The sequence below is a fragment of the Spermophilus citellus genome, assembly GCF_964194105.1.
Source record: "Spermophilus citellus genome assembly, chromosome: 6".
NCBI lineage: Eukaryota > Metazoa > Chordata > Mammalia > Rodentia > Sciuridae > Spermophilus > Spermophilus citellus.
Window position 1 is genome coordinate 110,826,508 of NC_138187.1, and position 23,480 is coordinate 110,849,987.

General features: G+C 33.4%; 1 protein-coding gene across 14 annotated transcripts in view; it reads left to right on the forward strand.

The window, feature by feature from the left end:
* Positions 1 to 23,480, forward strand: part of CDC42BPA (CDC42 binding protein kinase alpha) — a 327,214-nt gene that overhangs the window by 252,042 nt on the left and 51,692 nt on the right. For 6 of the 14 annotated variants that reach the window (XR_014022435.1, XM_081297452.1, XM_081297460.1 and 3 more), the window contains 2 exons: positions 577 to 653; positions 1,724 to 1,771. Coding sequence is in view for 13 of the 14 variants with exons in the window: in XM_081297452.1 (XP_081153578.1) it covers positions 577 to 653; positions 1,724 to 1,771 (125 nt within the window). In the remaining variant the exon portion in view is untranslated. Of the gene's footprint in view, positions 1 to 576; positions 654 to 1,723; positions 1,772 to 14,669; positions 14,709 to 23,480 lie in introns of all 14 variants that reach the window. The other 8 variants (XM_081297459.1, XM_081297462.1, XM_081297464.1 and 5 more) reach the window with 3 other exon arrangements.

Below are 23,480 nucleotides of genomic sequence, written 5' to 3' on the forward strand. Positions count from 1 at the left end.
TTAATATCATAGCCACAAGATATGTATGAATTTTTTAATTCATCTGAGAAAAACTGGAGTTTGGATTAATCATTCTTTTAGTTGAATAATACCTGCAGTCAGATTGATTAACTTTTTTTCATAATTAAATACATTTGTTTTATGACTGCATTATTGTCTTATTAAAGATTACTTATACTTGTGCTGTATGCTTGGTACTCGTATTTCAAACAGAAACCTCATTTGGTGATAAATTAGCTTAGAAAAATCACACATAAACAAGCATCTACATTCTCTCTAGACTATCAAAAGATTTAATGTGGGTTTTTTAATGATGTACCAGATAGAAAAAGAAAGAAATCCCATAACAAGTAACTCAAGAACAAATATTTGATAGAAGTAGATGTTATTTAATTGTTGAGTGGTAGTCTAGGAAAAAATTATGTAATTTGGCTTTTCAAATATGTAGCATTAATAATATTGATCAGCTTTTAAATATATTTGAGAATAGATTTAATAGATTGAGACAGGAAAGGTTATCCATAAAAATTAGTATTGATTGTTCTAGTTTTAAAAAAAGTTGCTGCTGTTTTCTAGGTATAGAGCACCAAGACTCACAGCATTCTTTCTTGGCATTTTTGAATACGCCTACCGATGCTCTGGATCAATTTGAAGTAAGTACTGAACTTTTCAAGTATCCTTTGTAGTCAATTTAAAATTCACTTTGTGATTTAAAATTTATTTGCAATAAAACTGTTTTATTGCATCTCACATAAAAGGATCTAGAATCCTATAAAACAGCAACATAATAGGGAAGTAATATGTTCTGGATTCTTATGGAAAGTATAATCACACTTGTATTTAACAGAACATCCAAGAAAGGTGTAAATATGAAAGTCATTGTTAGTTTTAAAAGCATTTGAACTTCCCTAAGGATCAATAAAAGCAGAACAAATCCCAACTTTTAAAATAATTTTGACACTTTTTATTCCAAAGTACAGAGCCACAGTAAAAAAAAAAAATAAGTGAAAAATTTGAAGCTCAAATAGTGTATTGGTGTTTCTTGTTACAAATCAGTTCATTTTTAAAAAAGTATATAAAGAAATGCTTCATGTTAAAAGTATTTCATCCATTGTTAGGTAGATTCCACAATAATATAATGGTGATTATATAATACTTGTCATTCCTTATCTTATTTAAATTTTTGGCTGAAAAAAATCAATGTCATGCTATAAAGTTTATTTTTGTCTCAAAAAATTTAAGTTGGTAATGTTTTTATTCAGCAAACCAGAATCATGTGTCTATATGCAAGGAGCTGTTCTAAGTGCTGGAGATACAGTAGTGACCCAAAGTGACAAGTCCCCCTGACAAAGAAGTTACATTCTGGTGGGAAGAACTAGAAGCAGAGATTCTGTTACTTACTTTTAGTTGTTATTTTCATAAGTGCTTATATTTAATTTTATTATTAATGATTTGCCATGAGCTTCATTTTATTATACTTTGGGCATGGTGTATGAATTATATTTCATTCCTTTGGAAAAAGGAAAAAGAAACACTAAAAAGTAATTAATGAATCATGAAGGTTTCTTGAAAACAATGACAGTGACTGCTTTTCTCATTTATTTATTTGAATTAATGTCATTTGCCTTTCAATTGTTTTACAAAATTTTTGATTTATTATTTGTTCCTATTAAATTGCTTCATCCATATTTTCTATTTTTTTATTGCTGTATTCGTTAAATAGGATTCCTTTTCTTCTTCCTCATCCTCACTGATTGATTTTTTGGATGACGTAAGTCTTTGATTTTCAAACCAATGCATCCTTCAGTAAAAGAGATCAGTGAATTTATATGAAGAGTTTGTTTAGTAATGCAGTCAGTTTTAGAAATACTACGTTTGTAAATATATCTGTGAGCCAAAATGTGCTTCCTTCTTATATATAATGGATAATCATTATTAAACATAAAGTAAAAAATATACTTCAAAAATGCTTTGACCTTTGGAAAATCTCTATTTCCATTCTTTACAATTCTAAAGACTAGAATTATTTAATTATTGTCACTGTATGTGTAAATAATTGCTTATTTTTATTTTTCATGATTTCTATTTTACTTTCCCCTTTTGTTTTCAGCACTTTACTATTTATTTCTATGTTGGTTAAAATAAACCTATGATGGTATAATCAGAAAAAATTGCCATTTTTTATAAGTTAAATTCTCCAATAGATATTATAACACAATAAGACAGTATCAATCTATTTTTAAAGCTGACAGAATTTCTTTTCTAATGGGAGCATAATTTTACTTAGCATCTGTACTAAATGCTTTATAAATTGACTGCATTATCATTTTCTCTCCTAAATTAATTTTATAGATTTAATAATTTGGAAGTTCCTATTAACTGTGTATGATACATTCATTCTCTTTACAGTACTGTATGTTTTATACATTTTCTCTATTCCACATTAAATGCACAGTAATTCTGTTGTATAGATAGCATTTTGTTATCTTGTTGAACATTGGTTCTTCGCAGAAATGAGGAAATACAATTAATTCAAATGCAAAATTATGCATAAAACCAGAAGATATTCTTTAAATGTATAATTTCTTATATTTTCCTACATAGAATATTATTGTTAGAAAGTATTTAGCATGATTTTCCATTAAAGGAACTTGTTGATCTGGATTTTTTCAAATTATTGAACAAAAAAATTGATTTTTGGTAAGTTTGAAATATTGATGCCAGAGCTTACATGTTTCCATTCTAAGTGGACACTTTTTCCTCAGAAAACGAATTGTTCTGGCTAATTCTATAGTGTAATCAGAAAGGTTACTCTCTTGATATACAATGGTACAGCGTGTTATAAACTGCTCTTAAAATACTCAGTAGGGTATTTCCATACAGATATTACTCAGAAAGAATGAAAAGGAAGTTTGAGTAAATTACTTAGGTCCCTCCATTAGAAAACCGGTTTCATTTTTCTAAGAAACTCTTGCCTCCATCCTCTTGCCATGCATTTAAAAAAAAAAAATCTCTGAATGCAAAACATAAGAGCAATATGTATTTTGGCAAATAAATGAGCTCTTTCCAAGAAGATCTTCAGAAATCCCTCTGCCAGGTACCTGGCTGGTTTCTGTTCTCAGACACACTTTACCACTGCCACCCTGACCCTCAGATAAAATGAATGAGTGCCCGAATCACAGCTGTTTCCCACTGTTACTTTCCCTTAGGGAGTATACTTCTTTATTCTTTACCCACTTTTAAATAATACAAGCTCGGTTTAAACATACAACTAAAGTTTATGCTAGTGCGAAGGAACTCCTAGGACAAAGTAGAAATGAGCTGTGTTCACAAAACCTGTGGAATCTTTGATCTATACTCCATCTCTTAAAAGAGGTGATATTAAAACTCCATCCTCTCATTGTTTTGATGAAACACATAGCTCAAGTCCTGCCTATTCCACTTTCTAGGTATATAATTTGGAGAATGTAAGCAGTCATTTCTTTGCTTAAGGTTGCTCATTTGACAGATAGGAATAATAATGGCAATTAATCCCCTTAACTGGTTTAAAGAGTTAAAAATAAACTGTAATATCCACAGTAATATTGGTATTATTTACTTATTCTTAATGGGATGCTTCCCTTCTCTTCCTTTATTCCCTTCAGCTTCCTTGTCCATTAATTTAATTTCATTTAACTCTTCACTACTCAGTCTTTTATTCACCACCAATATGATTTATAATACTTTCCTTTGGAATTGTTGAATCCCATTGCCACAGAAAAATGATTTTTATCTGTCAGAGGGAAAGCCTACAATAAGCTTCCATTTTTTAAAAATTCCTATTCTTAATGTATATTTTATTGCACAAATCTCTTGTTTCTTGTTCATAATTATGATCACCTTTCCCAGAGTTATCCATTTATTTCATTCTCAAAGTCATGGTAGAGAGATGTTTTGAACAGTAGTATTCATTCTTTGACATATGCTAGGTTCATCATCCAAGCTGTTTAGTGTAAAACTCAAGTTCTCTAGCTCCCTTTCTGTAGGCATTTGGATTTTTAGGGAACAAATGAAATCTTGATTTTTCTTTGTTACAAATCTGGTTATATTGTTGTGTATGTTGTGCTTATAATATGTGACTCTTCCCTATAGCAAGTAGATTTCAATGTTTAATCTAAAATATTATGCCTCTGCTCATTATTTTCTGTTTTTTATCTTACTGCTATAGGAATGATTATGTTGAAGATCTAAAATCTGAATTGCATCTGGAGCTTATATAGAGAGAAGGGAATAAAGTTTATATCAAGTAAAATGGGAGAAATCAAGTTTCCTTGGGTATCCATACATCATTGACATTCCTTTCTTCCCCTAGAAGACTGGTTCTTCATGTTGCTTTCTGATTTTTCCAAATTTTACCACTGGTGCATCTTCTTCAAAGTTACCTTTCATTTTCTTCCTCCTTCTTATTCCTTTATTTACTACAGTGTACATAATCACTCTCTTACACTTAATTTTTCCCCAGCATTTTTTGCCTATTAATTCAAATAAATGCTGGAATTTTGTCAAAATGAGAAAGTGTTCAGAGAAGGCTGTCTTCTTTTTAAATCATAATGTATAGTCACCTGCTTCTACATAAGAGTAGCCTTGATGGACAGGAAGTAGTGTATGTAATATGAATCACCTCATTACCTCTGGGAAAATGAGAGCAGTAACTAGGCAGAGAATGTAGGCATTTGGGCTTTCTTTACAAATAGTCACTTTGTTTTTTTTTGTTTTGTTTTGTTTTTTGGTACTGAGGATTGAATTCAGGGGTGCTCGACCACTGAGCCACATCCACAGCCCTATTTCATGTTTTATTTAGAGACAGGGTCTCACTGAGTTGCTTAGTGACTCACCATTGCTGAGACTGGCTTTGAACTTTCGATCCTTCTGCCTCAGCCACCTGAGCCTCTGGGATTACAGGCATGTGCCACTGGACCCAGCCACAAATAGTCACTTTTAAAGGAGAAAAAAAAACCTTAGAAAATATTTAGTCCAGTGATTTTTAGCCATTATTTATTTATCACAACATTTTCTAATTAGTAAGAGTGGATAGATAGATCATTCTACCATTTGTAAAAGTGGCTTTTGTTAGGGTTCTCAACCTTTGAGGGGAAAAGAAAATATTCTACCTAGCATTCATTAGGAAAAATAAACAAGGGTTTGAGTTAATTTTGAAAGAAATTGAGAATATTTTAATGAGTGGTCTCTTGGGTAAGGTATTCCATTATTAAGAAAGCAATAGAACAGATACTCAGATGACTTCTGATGGAAATTGTTGTCTCTTCTACCCTCATCTTTGCTCTCAATCCCATATATCCAATCCTGGACTGCCTCTGATTAGTCCATACTAGGCCAGTCTCATCCTCTAGGTAACCAACAGGGGAAAGACAAGTGGAGCTCAGTGGCCTGGATTTTCTCATTTGTCTCCTGCATCCTCTCCTTTCTTCCCAGGAGTAACAAATCCAGAGAGCATCACACCAAGCTTACAGCAGTCCTACTCTATTCAGTTCATTTGAGTTCTATTAAATAACAATTCTATACTTTGTTCATTTGGACCTAGTTCACAAAAATGGAAATTGCCCACTTTCCTGGCAAATACAAATGTGCTCAACTTGCTTTTTGCAAATTTTCTTACTCTGATATACAGAGGAAGGAGTTAATCAAGGAATTAAAGCTCTAGAATATAAAAGTCAGGCATGGAAGAGATAGTGTTTCTAGAGTCCATCTGTTTTTGTGCACCTCATACTGCTTTCCTTTCTCATTCTCTGGCATATATGAGAAACAAGCCATCTGAGCTGGAAGGATTTGTGTTTTGTGTTTTGTTTTGTAGTATTGGAGACTGAACAGTCTCATGCATGGTAGGCAAGTGCTTTACCACTGATCTTCATCCCCTGTCCCGTAAGCTTGTTTTTTTTTAATTCACATTTGAATTAGATGGGGTATAATTTCTCATTTTTCTGAGTGTACAGGTTGCAGAATCACATTGGTCATATAGTCATGTAAATACATACAGCAATAATAATGTCTATTTTATTCTGTTGTCCTTCCTATCCCCACTTCCCCTCCCCTCCCATCATTTCTCTCTACCCAATCTAATGTGAGACATTTCTTTTTTTTTTCTCTCCTCACATTGTAATACATGTATTCTGTATAACGATGAGGGCCTCCTTCCTTCTTCCATGCAATTCCCCTTCTCCCTCCCATTCCCTCCCACCTCTCTTCCCTATTTAGTGGTAATCTTCTTCTCATGCTCTTCCTCCTTACTCTATTTTGAGTCACCCCCCTTATATCAGAGAAGACATTCGGCATTTGTTTTTTAGGGATTGGCTAACTTCACTTAGCATAATCTGCTCTAATGCCATCCATTTCTCTGCAAATGCCATGATCTTGTTATTGTTTAGTGCTGAGTAATATTCTATTGTGTATAAATGCCACATTTTTAAATCCATTCATCCATTGAAGGACATCTAGGTTGGTTCCACAGTCTAGTTATTGTGAAATGTGCTGCTATAAACATTGATGTGGCTGTGTCCCTATAGTATGCTGTTTTTAGGTCTTTTGGGTGTAGTCCAAGAAGGGGAATGATTGGGTCAAATGGTGGTTCCATTCCAAGCTTTCCAAGAAATCTCCATACTGCTTTCCAAATTGGCTGCACCAATTTGCAGTCCCACCAGCAATGTATGAGTGTACCTTTTTCCCCGCATCCTCGCCAGCACTTGTTGTTGTTGACTTCATAATGGCTGCCATGTAAGCTTGGTTTTAACATACAAAATCTTACTCAAGTAGGGGCTACCGCACGTCCCTATAATCCCAGTTACTTGGGAAATTGAGGCAGGAGGAATGCAGGCTAGAGGCCAGCTGGGGCAACATAGTGAGACCCCATCTCAAGGGGGAAAAAATTACTAAAAATGTCCCAAAAGATTTAATTTCAATCAGGGTATCTCTTGCCCTTCATTCACGCATCTTTTGATTTTTCTCTTATTCTCTCCCTCGGCTTCTTTTTACATTTTCTCATAACCGGTCACGGGGGTTTGAGACTTGGCAGCATAATTTTAGTTAACATCTGGGGCAGATTGATCGTACATGTGAATTAGAAGAACACTTTTTTAAATTTTTTTAAATTTTTGATTTGTATATATGACAACAGAATGCATTACAATTCATATTATACATATAGAGCATAGTTTTTCATCTCTCTGGTTGTACACAAAGTAGAGTCCCATCCTTCATGTCTTTTTACATGTACTTAGAGTATTGATGACCGTCGCATTCCATCATCTTTCTTACCCCTATGTTCCCTTTTTTCCCCTCCCTCCCTTTTTCCCCTTTGCCTTATCTAGAGTTCATTTAATCCTCCCATCAATTCCCCCTCCCAAAGCATATTTTGGATCAGCATCTTTAAATCAGAGAAATCATTTGGCATTTGGTTTTTTTGGTATTGGCTAATTTCACTTAGCTTTATATTCTCCAGCTTCTTCCATTTACCTGCAAATGCCATAATTTTATTCTCTTTTAATGCTGAATAATATTTCATTGTGTATATATACCACAGTTTCTTTATCCATTCATCTATTGAAGGGCATCTAGGTTGTTAGCTATTGTGAACTGTGTTACAGTAAACATTGATTGGCTGTGTCCTTGTAGTATGCTATTTTTAAGTCCTTTGATATAGATTGAGGAGTGGGATAGCTGGGTCAAATGGTGGTTCCATTCCCAGTTTTCCAAGGATTCTCCATTCTGCTTTCCATATTGGCTGCACCAGTTTGCAGTCCCACCAGCAATGTATATTGAGTGTGCCTTTTTCCCCGCATCCTCACCAACATTTATTGTTGTTTGTATTCTTAATAGCTGCCATTCTGACTGGAGTGAGATGAAATCTTAAGAGTAGTTTTGATTTGCATTTCTCTGATTGCTAAAGGTGTTGAACAGTTTTTCATATATTTGTTGATTGATTGTATATCCTCTTCTGAGAAGTGTCTGTTCAGTTCCTTGGCCCATTTATTGATTGGGTTATTTGGTTTTTTGATGTTAAGATTTTTTTTAATTTTAATAGTTTTGATGGACCTTTATTTATTGATTTGTTTATATGTGGTGCTGAGAATCGAACCCAGTGCCTCACAAATGCTAGGTAAGTGTTCTACCACTGAGCCACAACCCCAGTCCCTGGTGTTAAGATTTTTGAGTTCTTTATATATTCTAGAGATCAGTGCTCGATGATTGTATACCTAGAAAACCCCCCAAAAAATCCACCAGAAAAGTTCTAGAACTAGCAAATGAATTCAGCAAAGCAGTAGGATACAAATCAACATGCATAAATCAGAGGCATTTGTTTATATCAGTGACATAACTTCTGAAAGGGAAACAAGGAAAACTACCTCATTTACAATAGCATCAAAAAAATAAAATATTTGGGAATCAGCTTAACAAAAGAGGTGAAAAACCTCTACAATGCAAACTACAGAACACTAAAGAAAGAAATTAAAGAAGACCTTAGAAGATGGAAAGATCTGCCTTGTTCTTGGATAAGCAGAATTAATATTGTCAGAATGACCATAGTACCAAAAGCACTATTCAGATTTAATACAATTCCTATCAAAATCCCAATGACGGGCTGGGGATGTGGCTCAAGTGTTAGCGCACTCGCCTGGCATGCGTGTGGCCCGGGTTCGATTCTCAGCACCACATACCAACAAAGATGTTGTGTCTGCCGAAAACTAAAAAATAAAGATTAAAAAATTCTCTCTCTCTCTCTGTCTCTCACTCTCTCTTAAAAAAAAAAAAAATCCCAATGACATTCCTCATAGAAATAGAAAAGCAGTCATGAAATTTACCTGGAAAAATAAGAGACCCAGAATAGCTAAAGCAATCCTAAGCAAGAAGAATGAAGCAGGGGGCTGGGATTGTGGCTCAGTGGTAAAGTGCTCTCCTAGCATGCATGAGGCATTGGGTTTGATCCTCAGCACCACATAAATGTAAAATAAAGATATTGTGTCCACCTAAAACTAAAAAATAAATATTTTTTGAAAAAGTGAAGCAGGTGGTATTACTGTACCAGACCTTAAACTATACTACAGAGCAGTAGTAACAAAAACAGCATGCTGTTGGCACCAAAATAGACTTGTAGACCAATGGTTCAGAATAGAGGACACAGAGACTAACCCACATAATTACAGTTATCTCATATTTGACAGAGGCACTAAAAACATACATTGAAGAAAATATAGCCTCTTAAACAAATGGTGTTGGGAAAATTGGAAGTCCATATGCAACAAAATGAAATTAAGCCCCTGTCTCTCACCATGCACAAAATTCAAGCCAAAGGACCAAAGACCTAGGAATTAAACCAGAGATACTGTGTCTATTAGAAGAAAATCATGTGAGATTAGGCCCCAACTTCCTCAAGACTCCTATAGCATAAGAATTAATATCAAGAATCAATAAATGGGATGGATTCAAACTAAAAAGCTTCTTCTCAGCAAAAGAAACAATCAGTGAGGTGAATAGAGAGCCTACTAATTGGGCACAAATTCTTACCACATGCACATCAGACAGAAGAACACATTTTTAAAATATTTATTGTAAAGTTTTCTTTAAACCTATGACAGAAATTAGGGCTGGCTACTCCTAAGAAATTAAAGCATTCCTAAAATTTTCTCCTTCACTTCTTATTTTAACTTTGATCCACATAGTCAGTATAATTCAACTGAGAGTACTCATATTTCAGAAGATTATCATTTGTGGTCCTCCCCAAGTTTAGGCAATACTGGTTGGGCATCTCTTGTCCACCATATGTAGGACCAGAAGTATTTCAGATTTTAGAGTTTTTGGGGTTTGAAATGTTCACATAGACCTTTCCAACTGAACATTGTTAATCTAAAAATCCCAAATCCTCCAATATTAAAATAAAGTTTCAGATTTCAGATTTTCTGATTAGGAATGCTTAATCTATATGTTTTATTTAATTGTACATATTTTATATTTTTGTTATATATCATGTAATATATTTAGCCAATCTAAAGGGGACAAATACCATGACTACATAGTCTACCTCTTATTTCTTTGGTATTTATTAAATAAAACCCTCAGGATTCATTCATTAACTGAACCTTTAAAACTATCAACTAAATTACGTGTCCCTAAGATTGATTTTTTGTTTTGGTTTTTGCTTGTACATTTACCTGTATATTCAGCCTTAAAGTTCTTGTGGGTTTTTCATAGACAAAGATATATGCAATTGCATAATTAAGTCAGGATGCTGATTTGCAGCATTTGCCATGAACCAAATTTTAGCAGTAGTGTTTATATAAAACCATGGTCTTGGAGGGTGTATGTGGGGTTCTGGGTATTTTCTTATAATTATAATAATTTTAGGGAAAACCCTTCTTGTGTGGTAAGAAACTATTACTGTTGTGATTAGTATCATTATTAGCTTTACACAATGCCAGTTTAGAAAGTATATTGATGTTCTTACTCAAAAGATAATTTTGAGAGACATTTTTACTTGTTTTTAGTATAATATTTACTTTGAGATATTCACACTCTTTTCATGATTTTATTCTAAGACACTAGAACATAGGGCCAAAAGATAAAGGTTTCTTTATTAAAATTTTGGCACTTTTTACATGTGTAGTAGAATTCCCTGCACAATGATACATACAAAGATTGATCAGATGTAGAAGTAAACCTCCAAATGCGTATTTTATTATTAGAAAAAAAAATTATATAGTGATAAACTGTTTTAGTCAGATTTTGTTGTTCCTGTGACCAAATACCCAATAAGAACAGTTTTAAGAGGGAAAAGTTTATTTTGGATCTCATGATTTCAGAAGTCTCAGTCCACAGATGGTCAATACATCCCTAGGAACTCAAGGGGAGGCAGAACATCATGGTGAAGGAAATCAACTGGGAACATGGCACCAGGAAGCAGAGGGGGTGGGCGGCGTAGGGAGGGAGAGAGAAAGAGAAAGACACAGACAGACAAACACTCCACTCATCAGGGTTAAAACATACATCCCAAAGGCCTACCACCCCCCCAGTGACCCACCTTCTCCAGCCACATACCCTACCTGCCTTCAGTTATCACTCAGTTAATTCCTATCAGGGAATTAATTCACTGATTGGTTAAGGTTCTCATAATCCAGTCATTTCACCAAACTTTCTTGCATTGTCTCACACATGAGCTTTTGGAGGACACCTACTATCTAAACCATAATATGGACTATACAATGTAGAAAGCAGTAAATGTCATGAGAAATACCTTGATTAAGCCCTACGATGTTCAGAAGAATTCATTATTTCATGAAAATTTTTAAATTTATAGGATTTATGCCAAAAGAATAATTATATTTCCTGTCCTTAAGAATCTGACCGTCTGATGGAAAAGACAAATAAGTAGGTAATTTCAATATGAGGTAGGAAGTAAAAGGATGAAGCAGGTATAGATGAGAAATGAGTTTGAAGATATAAGAAAGGGCCAGAATCAGTATGACTATTCTGAATCATGGAGTTTAGGTTCAATTAGTCTTATCTGTAATAATAGTTAAAAGATTTAAAAGAGTTTTGGAAAGGTGGCAGCTTCATTTTGGACAAGTTAAGTTGTAGCAGCCTAGCTTGGGGCAGTGGTATGTGCCTATAGACTCAGCTTTGGCTTTGGAAGATCACTTGAGCCCAGGAGTTTGAGACCAGCATGTGTAACATACAGAGACCTGTTTTAAAATTTTTTTAATAATTAAAGAATTTTTAAAAGATGCACAAAAGGAGAAGGAGAGAAATGACTAGTGAAAATATCCTGTAAAAAAACTGAGGGAGTGGAAGTACTCTCAGCAGGCATCCCATGTAGCAGAGGTGGCTGGTTAGATCAGACAAATTGGGTACCAGTGCCCTGATATTGGAGTGGTCAAAGCAGAAGCCAGATTGTCTAGGGTTAAGAAGTGATGTGGGAGGTTAGAAGTGCAGACCATGATTTTCTACCACTTAGGGGAAAGTTTGAATCTCACCGAGAAGGTTTGAATTCTAGATTCACCACTTAACCAGTTTTAAGACCTTAGGCAAGTTAATCTGTTATCTTCATCTTTAAAATGGGGATCATAATGCCTGTCTTATTAAGTTTTCTGTGAGAATTAAAGGAGTCTATATAGGGAAAACATTTCAGAAAGTACTATTCATACTCTGCACATGGGCTTGGATTGTGGCTCAGTGGTATAGTGAGTCACATGTGAGGCACTGGGTTTGATCCTCAGCACCACATTAAAAAAATAAATAAATAAAATAAAGGTATTGTGTCCACCTATAATTTTTAAAAAGTTAGAAAATATATGGTTTGCACATGATTTTAAAAAAGGAAAAAAAACTTTCATACAGGTCTTCTAATCCTGGTTTGCTATTAACTCTTTGGAATATAATATCCATCCCAGTCTCTTACGAGAAAAAATAGCTGCTATTTTTACCCAGCTGCCAGAGTTTCTGTTACAAAACTGGTAATATTGAGTAATGTTTCTTGTGCTTGAACTTTTACTTTTCTCAGAAATCTGTAACTCCTGTAGACCCTATCTATAAATTTCTTCCTTTAGGTCCTTATAGAAATATTTAACATTCATCCTGTAGATTCCCATACAAACCTTGCATTTATCTCTATTATATCATCTGTTACATTGTTACTGGGATGATGTCTTTTGTACCAATGTGTGAATTAGTGTAAGATATTTATTTTCAATTGTTTATAAAAGTTTGCATAGTACTGTAGTTTTTACCCCATGTTAGCATCGCTTCATGCTTAAAAAGACTGTGAAAGTTACTTAAGGAAGTCTCCTGAAATATTTATACAAATGCCTGGGTAGGATATTTAGATTATATAAGATCCTGGCTTCAAATCAATCAGCACAGTGAATTTCACATTCTTTTTTTTCCCTCTTTGTTTAGCCCACATAGTTACTTGAGAAGCTTATGAAATACTTAGACTCCTCAACCCATGTTCTCTGATTTTGAAAATTCTACATCATCACCTTCATTTTCATTAACGTCTAAGCTCATTCTTAAATGCTATAGAATTATATATAATACATTTGAATGACTCCTATCGTGAAAATTTTATCTTCAATCTTATGCCATTACCATTCTTCTCAGATGGTCTGGTTTAAAAAAAATTCTCCAAATTTTCCTATGAACATTGAATTGTTTTGTACTTATATTTTATTTATTTAACTATCTATATATTATTGATTTATGTTTAGTTATACATGGTAGTAGAATCTATTTTGATTTATTTACTTCCCTTAACAAAATTAAATGGATATAATTTTGACTGTAAAACCACAGTTAAAGAAAAATAATCTTGAAATCACATGTAACTAACAATGTACCATCAAGAAATATGAATTAAAAACATATAATGAGGGGCTGGGATTGTGGCTCAGCAGTAGAGCACTTGCCTAGCACGGGCGGGACCCGGGTTTGATCCTCAGTACCACATAAAAATAAATAAATAAATAAAGGCATTGTGTTGTGTCCATCTACACCTAAAAAATCAATATTAAAAAAAAAACATGTAATGAGTAGGATCTGTGTACTATTCTTTATTTTTAAAGTCCATTTTATTCACAATGTAACATGTCATTGTGGTAAATTATCTAAAATCATCCTGTATCATCACATGATTTACGAATTATAGCATAGGGCTGGGGATATACAGCTTAGTTGTTGGAGTGCTTGCTTTGCATGCCCAAGGCCCTGAGTTCAATCCCCAGCACCACACACACAAAAAAAGTTCACCTAAGAATCATTGCATAGTTCTATTAGTCATGAATAATTTAAAGAGATTTGTAATTTCCAATAATTGATTATTTAGATTTTTAACGTTTTGCTTCTATAAACATAATAAAAATTCTTATAAACCTAAAAAAAAGTATGCATAGTACCTGATACTTAGTAAACATTCAGTAAATGTTAAGTTGCATTGAAAATAGGAAAATGCATGATTAGATATGACACATATTTGTGCAGCTCTACTGTGTGTTCATCACAAAGTTTCAAAAGTTGAAAAATATTTTGAGATAATTATTACTTTTTGCTGATTACTTAACTCTTTAATGTCAGAAAGGTGAAGGCTACTCTTTGACTTAGCTTACTCTAGTCAGGATGGACAGTATTGTTAAAGTGACAGGTTTGTTTTAATCCATTATCAATATTAACATTCCCAATTTAGCTATTATCATTTTCAGAATCATCTTTGAAAAAGAGTAAGAACTTGGTAGGTAAATGTGTAAGGCAAGGCTAGTTAATTAAATATTTTATTAAGTGGTTGCCAGAAAAAAAAAAAATCAGAATTATTTAGGTCCTTTTTTATTGTCATCTGTTTCAATTTACTGCTACCAGTCTTTTGGAAAATAAATTGTCCATCACTTGATGGAGTGTTATTTTGTGGTTCACTGTTTTGTGCATGGGCCAGTGAAAATTTTATACCTGGTCTGGGCAACTGTTTCTTTACTGTCTCACTCTCTAGTTTTTCCTGAAAACACATAAACTTTCAATCTATCAAAAAAAAAGTGGCTTTGTATGTGTGTTTACATACTGATGTGTTAATATAGTAGGCATTGGGAGTCTTCTCTGTGTAAATATTTGTAACATGCAGTGTTCTCCTTTCTCTGTTGAAGCGCTCTCCATCCTGTACTCCAGCTAGCAAAGGCAGACGTGTAAGAGACTATTGCACTTTGTGTACCCATCCTGATGCCTTCTACCTCTGTCTCTTAGCCTTTTGCCTGTGATTGCAGAAGCTGTGAACATTTGTGTGATGTATTAGTACATTGATTGCATGCTTTTGCTGCTGCTCCTGCTTCTGCTATTGCTACGCTGCTTTCCTATATTTTCAGGGCTTTTTGTTTGTTTGTTTTTCCTGTTTTGGCTTTGGCCGCAAAGCTTTATGAATGTTCATATAAATTTCTGTAACCAAAACACTAAAATAATCAGATATCATTTTTGTTTTGATGGGGGGAGGGCAAAAAAGTGATCCTAAAGAATACTTTCTAAATTAAATGCAAAAAAATGAGTTTCTAAATAAGAATCTGATATAATCAGTGATGTAGTGATTTAGATTTCTATTACATAGGAAAAAAACAATTAATTTGTATTGTACAAAATTTATAAAAAGGATTTTGAACAAACTATAGATCTTATTGGCTATGGTTTTATGTAAATCAGTTTTAAAGAAATCTTGAAGTTTTTTTTTTTAGTGTAGTTCAAAGGAATCCTCTTAAATATACAAACAGATCTGAGGGAATAATGTTACTAATAAATTTTTTATATTCTAACATAATTCCAAGATTTTAAAACTATCTATACATATTATTAATAAACGATAAACATCGTTTATGTTAATGCTAGCTCCCATGTTTCTCAAATACTTTCTATATGTATTATTAATAAGTGATAAATATCTTCCTATGTTAATGCTAGCTCCATGTTTCTCAACCTGAAGTGGTTCCTCTACTACCCCATCCTAAAATATCCTGATGTGCCCATACTGGGGGATCTATATGTAGAAAGGTCTCAAAAGTTTTCTAAACCAGCCTCTATCCCAGCACCATACTTCTCAACCTGAAGCAATAGGCTAGTTGATATATTCTTTCAGATTTTCATATACTGTGTAAAATAGTAACATTTGAAAGGAAAGTCAGTAGTGATTTTTACCTGTCAGGTTCATGATTATTGGGATTGATCAACAGTTTAGTAGATAGAGTACTTGGATTTGGGGAGTTCTAGATCAGTTAATTCTCTGATTTATGGAGGAGATGGGAAGTAGTAGGGTGGCTCATTGCTTCCTGTGTCCATTCTGATGTGATAGAAGGTTGGTTGTCAAATAAAGCATGAATAGCTCTAGTATCACAGTACTGTCAGAGTATTGTTTAATAATAAGCAGTTTAAAAATCATTCTGTGTTAGTAGAAAACTTTGAGTTCCACTGACATTAATTATTGGTCTGAGAAAAGATTGCTGGTTCAACAGATTTCTTTATTAATTTTGGGGATTTGTAGAGAGTTAAAACAATTAGATGTTTGTATCAAGTTATCAAGTATTAGATGTTTGTATCAAGTTAATCTGGGCACATGTTAACTTACTTAATATAGCCTCTAGAAGGAAAGACTAAAATGTTGTGTGCCCAATTGTATTAGGTTTAAATCATCAACCTGTGAATTGATTAAATTTATAACTGCTTCTTTTTCCATAAGATTATAATATAGAAAAGTTGTTTTTCTAATTAATATGGCTTAGTTAATCTCACTTTGCCATGCAGACTTTAGAGGCCTTAACCATCTAAAACATTTCTCTAAATCATGAAATATGGAAAATTTTTTGAGGGAAATACCTATTAGAAGGTCTCTTTGATTTTTATCTTTATTGTCTTTGTCTTTATTACATAGAATATGAATAAGCCATAGTGAACCAAAATTTACAGACTTAAAATAACACACAGCTTTTTTAAAACTGAAGATAGGCTTGATTATCTGCTTTCTCAGTAATTTTTCCTGGCTTAACTATCTGACCAATAAAAATGCAACCAGTGAATATTGTAGTGTCTCTGAAGGAGATGATTGAAGAAGTATGAATTATTCAGTAATTAAATAGAAACTTCTCAATGGTTATTTTAGTCAGCTTTTTTGCTACTGTGACCAAAAGACCTGACAAGAACAATTTTGTTGTTGTTGCCCTATTTGTATTTTATTTAAAGAGAGGGTCTCACTGAGTTGCTTATTAGCTCCTTGCCATTGCTGAGGTTGGCTTTGAACTCGTGATCCTCCTTGTCTTAACCTCTGGAGCCACTGGAATTATAGGCATGTACCACCAAGCCCAGCCTGACAAAAACAATTTTAAAAGAAGAAAAGCTATTTGGTGCTCACAGTTTCAGAGGTCTCAGTCCATAGATGACAAACTCCATTCTTTAGGGCCTGAAGTATGCAGGACATCTTGGCTGAAGAGTGTGGTGGAGGAAAGTTGCTAAGGACACGGCCATCAGGAAGCAGAGAAAGAATTCTCCTTACTCGGGACAAATTATGTACCCCAAAAGCACACCCCCAGTGACCCATCTCCTCTGGCTACACCCTGAGTTAGACTGTTGGAGGATTAATGCACTAATTAGGTTAAAGCTCTCATAAACCAATCATTTCATCTCTGAACTTTCTTGCATTATCTCACATATGAACTTTTGGCAACATCTCACATCAAAACCATAGCAGTGGTCCTTGGGACATACGGTATTATTCTAGTAGGACAAAATAGCTATTCATAACAGTGAATTTCACATTATAGATCATGTTTTTAGATAAGTAAATGTGCAATGCTTTTATAAACTTTAAAATTTGCTGTAAAATGTGATAGAAATGATGACATTATTAAATAATAATTGCCGTATTCAAATTTTATATGTGTTTAAGCCTCATTTATAGTTTAGGTATTTTATAAATGATGTTATTTAATTAAGCATAGTATAATAAAAAATGTTATGAGTGGTTTACTCTGAATACAGATGGTTAATGAGAGTTTCATAGGGTTTCCATTAATAGTGAAAAATACTGATGTCTCATTTTAGAAAATAATATGCTCCACACCCTAAAGGAACAATCTGAAATGAAATGACAAACAAAACTTTTTTATACTTTCTCAGACATTTCTCCAGAATGGGTTCTCAAATCAATATACTGAAAAGAAGATTTTCCTTAAAGAGAAACAAGTTACATTGTTTAGAAAGATTGCATAATCTTCAGTAATTTGTTGTTATGATTTGCTTTATACGGTAAAATATTTACCGTTTTCTGAGTGATACTGTATTTTTGTTACACTGTGGTTTTTATTGTCATAGCTCAATTAACAGAAATAGTTATTTCACTGAAGATTTGAGATTTATAAATGTTCTGAATGTAAAACATTAGGCTAGCGGCTGGAGATACAGTTCAATTAGTAGAATTTTAGCATTGCATCCACAAGGCCCTGGGTTCAATCCCCAGCACCACACACACACACACACACAAAAGACTACTTGCTCCTTTGTCTTCTAAAATATTTCTAGCTAAAGGATAAATAAAATTTTAAAAATTGAATATTTTTCTGTTAACTTAGAATTTTATATTTACTAATACAAATGGCATGTTAAATGCAAGCTGTTGTTTACTAAGTTGATCATTTATAGTTCATATTATACTTTGGTATCTTTTACTTAAAATAAGGTCTCTTATTAGAATATTGCTACTTAAACAAATCTGTAATTATTAGGGGATAGAAAAGGCCCACTGATGCATACTCAAGATGAAATTTTTAGTTATTTTTATTATTTCTAGAAAAAAAGTAGTGCATAATTTAAGAAATTCTTGAGATGTAAGTGATCTAAAAATCAGACATTTGCCTGACCCTGAAAGATAAAAAAAAACAACTTTCAATTTTACTGTACAGTATACTCTAAAACTACATTGTGAGGAAAGTCCTAATGGATTCAGGGAACATTACAGACTTTTAGTAGGACAGTGCTGTGCATTGTGGACAATATTAATATTCAGCTTTTCTGCCTTTTTTAAATTAATAACAGAGTTAAGTAAAAATAAAACTGGAGTATAATAGACATCTGTAATGCCTATTCATCAAAGTAACTTATTAAAATGTTTACTTAAGAAAAAATTTGTTAACCAAAAAATAGGAAAAATTTATTTGTTCTACAGAAGAGTGTTTCTTAATTATTTTTTCTGAGTGGATTGCAACTTAGAAATATAGAGTGAATTGCTTATGCCATTTAGTTAAAATTTGTTTCCAGGGTCTTTGGACAAAATCAAAGTATACTGTCCAATGAATATTAGCTATTTATTGCTTTTTTGCTGTTTTCCCTTTTTATCATTTCTTTCTATAACTATAAATCCAGTTTCCAAATTAACATTTATCTCTTGCTTTGGTTGTATATTATATTTATTAAGTTTTGGTATATTAATAATTGCTTATACTTGGTACTGTAATATTTTTCTTGATGCAAAGAGTTTAACTTCCATAGTTTAATAATGATGACTATGTTAGTTTTTAAAGTTTTAATGTTATCAATTGGTTGCTTTGCTGCTGTACTACATCTGAATCATTCCCAACTAATTATTAAAACTGATTTTAGGCTAGGTTGAATTCTAACATGTGATCATTGAATATCCTGAAAGTTTAATTGAATTGTCTTTTAATGTTTAGAATAAGCCATTGATTGCTATGCATGGTAAGCATTTGATTTTATTAATTAAAATAATAACATGTTGAAAACCATAGTCCTGTTTAAAACTTTGATGTGAAAATATTTGATATTGTATTTTTTCTTATTGGTATTATTAAAGCACATATGAGATTGTTTATACTGGCAGTAATTCAGAAATGAAATGAAATATTGCAATTCTAATGTCATTAGCTACCCACTTCAACTATAGTCTTTAGGAAACCTAGAATATTTTTTAAAGTTTGATGGTCAAAATTTTTGTCTTTTTGCCATGATTTTACTCAGCTTTAGTAAACTTTGTTCCTTATATTTATGAGAAACAACATTTGAAAGTAAAGTGGTTATTTTTAAACTTTAACTATATATTCATTTTCAAAAGTCCAGAGTTCAGCTTCTTGATATGTTCTGTTAATGCCATCTCAAAATATTATTCCAATATATTTACTTATTTTTTAAATTTTTAAAAGAAAAATAACTTGATTTTTATTTAATCTGAAATTAATTTTTACCTTAACAGCATGCAACTCTATAAAGCAAGTATCATAATTTCCATAATTTTTTTTTAGAGAGACAGAGAATTTTTTAATGTTTATTTTTTAGTTTTCAGTGGACACAACATCTTTGTATGTGGTGCTGAGGATCGAACCCGGGCCGCACGCATGCCAGGCGAGCGCGCTACCACTTGAGCCACATCCCCAGCCCCCCATAATTTTATTTTATTACAATTGATATTGGTTATATTTTTAATTTAAATATTTTCTGTTTCTGGATATAACCAGGTTTTACCTCAGTCAGCTAAGAAAATCATTTTTTTTTTTTTTTTTTTTGCTTGGATTGTGGATCAGTGGTAGAGCGCTCACCTAGCATGTATGAGGCACTGGGTTCCACCCTCAGCACCACATAAAAATAAATAAATAAATAAAGATGTTGCATTCATCTACAACTAAAAAATTTTTAAAAAATAGAAAGTCATTTTTAAAATCTGTTCTCCTTTATATTGCTTTATTTCATTTTTTATTAAGATGAATAAAAAGACTTTAACAAATGAGAGTAATTCTTCAGATGAACCAAAAGATGGGTTTTAAAAGCCTCAGAAGTTTTAAGAGTAATGTGAGAGACTTAATCAATAGTGGATTTTTTTCCCTTTTCTCTAGTATCTATCCCACTGTCGTAATGTCACATTTTCATAGGGTCATAAAACATGCTGATAAATGTTTTAACAACTGTGGGGCAATGGTAACCCTGCTTTTGAGGGTTGCTAATTTTGTAATGTAAACCCCTTATTAGACTGCATACTGACAAAATGGCTTGAGGCAGCATATTTTAATTTCAGAGCAGGACAATATAAAACAGTATGCTCCACTTGTATGGGCATGTGTTTATATGGCTCAAAGAGCAGGCCTGCTGTAAAATTTTAATTATTCCTAGTGGAAACAGCAAGTTCTTTTTCATGTTTAGAGTTTTTAAGTCATTGGACCCAGAGGTACAGACCCATTGTTACTGTGACAGACTGTGTCAGTCCGTCCTATCACAGCATTGCCTTTGGCCCAGGATTTAGAAACTCTAATAAAGTTTTCTTTAAATGGTTCCCTTTTTTACACATAAGAAACCTTCTACTTGAACACTTCTTTGAAATGTTATGAGATAATTATTTGAGTTACTTTTAAGTTCTTGGAAGTATAAAATGTGTCAGTACTCCTTTTTGCTTATTCCACTGTAACTGAACTTCCCCTCTCCCTGTGCACACTTATTCATCTTACAATTTTTATAATCTTATATAAACAAAAAGGAGGAGATTTTTAGAAAGTGAAAGACATTTCTGCCTTATTCCCAGCCTAGTCTCATATTTTAGATTAATAACTTAAATAGATAATCATCTCCAGTGACTACCCCTGAATAAAACTATGAACTGGGCAAAAGTTGTCTTTAGTATCATTTTCTTCTTTTATGGTCTTTTTCCTGGCCAGAGGTCACTATCAAGAAGGGAGATAACGTGACTTGGCCTCCATAATCATAAAGTTATTTTGAGTACCCCTGCCATAGAGATAACCCCTGATAGAATAAAAAGAATGCTAAATGTGGAGTTGAGAGACAGGATTCAGACTTGGCCCTTCAAATTCACAAAGCATATTAGTTGTAAGGAATAATCCATGTTACACAACAGCTGATATTTAGCTGGTAAGCTTCAGTTCAGTAGCTCCAGAATTTAAAATATTGAAATATTTTCCTAGCATTTGGTGATTAACTGCTGGTCCAAGTCCCCTCGATGCCCTCATGGAGACCCTTCTTCTCTCCCCACTTCTCCTTAGTCTAAAAATTAAAGGTCTAAGTCCTAGTAGTGGTTACATTGACCAGCCACCAAAGCCTTGCCACCACAGTGCCTGCCTATACCCACCACCCTGGAGGCTACACTTGGGGGTACCTGTAGAGGGACCCTCTAATGTTGCCAGCTTAGTAGTCTATTTCTCCCACACATCCATCAGATTATAGAAATTCCCACTTTGAACAAAAGTTAACTGTTTTACATAAATAATACATCATAAATCCAGAAGAATATTCTACTTCAGTTGTACATGGGAAAATATCCTAAACTTGAGAAAATGATTTGTACATTTGCCGCAGTCTGGCTGGGCACAAAATCACGAGCCACTCAAGCAGGAACAAACTTTATTTTTGAAACTGCCTCCAATGCCCCGTATGCACCCGTACGCACCCGGGAAGATTGCGGATCCACACACATGGCGTTCTCCCCGAACCCCAGAGGAAGTTCCTCCCCTGGAATTCCCTCCTACTGCACTTCCCCAACCAATGGGAACTCTCCAGGAGTCCTGTAGCAGGCTGAGGTGAACAGCGGAGTCCAATATCCATATGAATGCAAATCTTAACATAATCATATCATCTCAATGGCTAGCTGGCATTACCTTTCAACCAAAAATGCCATGCATCATATTACTTGGCTGTGGCTCTTAGCAACATTTAGAGAACAAAGTCATGTGCCAGAATTCTGTGGAGCTGAAATCAAAGCTAAAAAGTTAATTTTGGGAAAACCTTTCTCTCCCAAGTTTGTGTATTCTCAGTCATTGATGATTCAACCTAGAATTTTAAGAAGTTTTATTCACTTAGTTTCAAATTTAAGGGTCATTATTCTTTTAATCATTGAATAATTATGTTTTGTCAAGACATAGTCTCATGACTGTGTCTAAATCATCCATCAGTGACAGTTGTAAGAAGGGAAAATAATTTTATGTACTTAAAATACTTAGCCTCTGATGCTGTTTTTTTATTGATTTGTAACTTCTGATCATAGCATTGTTCTTTTTATACAATATATTTAAAACAAATTTCCTAACCTATTTTCCAAATTGTCTTTATTGCCTTTTATTTTAAAAACTCAATCCTAGTAATTTTGAAAATTGCCAAATGGAATAGATGCTCAATCATTGTGCTTTATAACATCTTTTAAATTTTAATTCAAAGCATTTCAATTTCTGTAAGTACTTGGCTTAAAGGGTATAAGTGAGTATAAGTCCTGGATTTCTGCTGCTGCAAAATTAAAAGGAATTGACTTAAGTGACAATCACAAAGCTGATATTAGCTTCTTTTGCTTTCACTAATGTCTAATAAAAGAACAAATTTCACTTTTATCAAGGACAAAATTATGTCTGATCTGCAACATTTACTTCACATGTATGATTTGCTTTGTGAAATAAAAAGTTCTATAAGGAATACAAATATTGATTATGAGTAGAGACCAGTGCTCAGAGTAAGAGATGAGCAATGAAGGTTATCACCATGCCTTTGGTTAATTTCTGTTATCTTAACCCTTGATTATATTAAAGCTAGTGGTTATGCTTTTGTGTAATGACATATCACATCCCTAACATGAATATTCAAACTGAAGTTTATTGTCCTCTGTTTTCAAGAAATGTTGTCATAATCATGCCTTATAGGAATTTTCTAAGAGCAACACAATATTTAAAAGTGATTTCTTGGGTTTTTGTTTTTCCTGACTTATTTTCCTAGACTGATCCCGTTGAAAACACTTATGTATGGAACCTGAGCATCAAGTATGTAAACATCCAGTCAAGGTCCACATCTCCTTCCATATCTAGTGAAGCTGAGCCACTTAAGGTGCTTCATTGGAGCAACCTTGCTCCCCTTTTCTTACACTTGTGTCAGAAAAGGGAATTGGAGGGGGAAAAAAAGTGAAATCTATCTTTTGTTAATCAAATAGATTT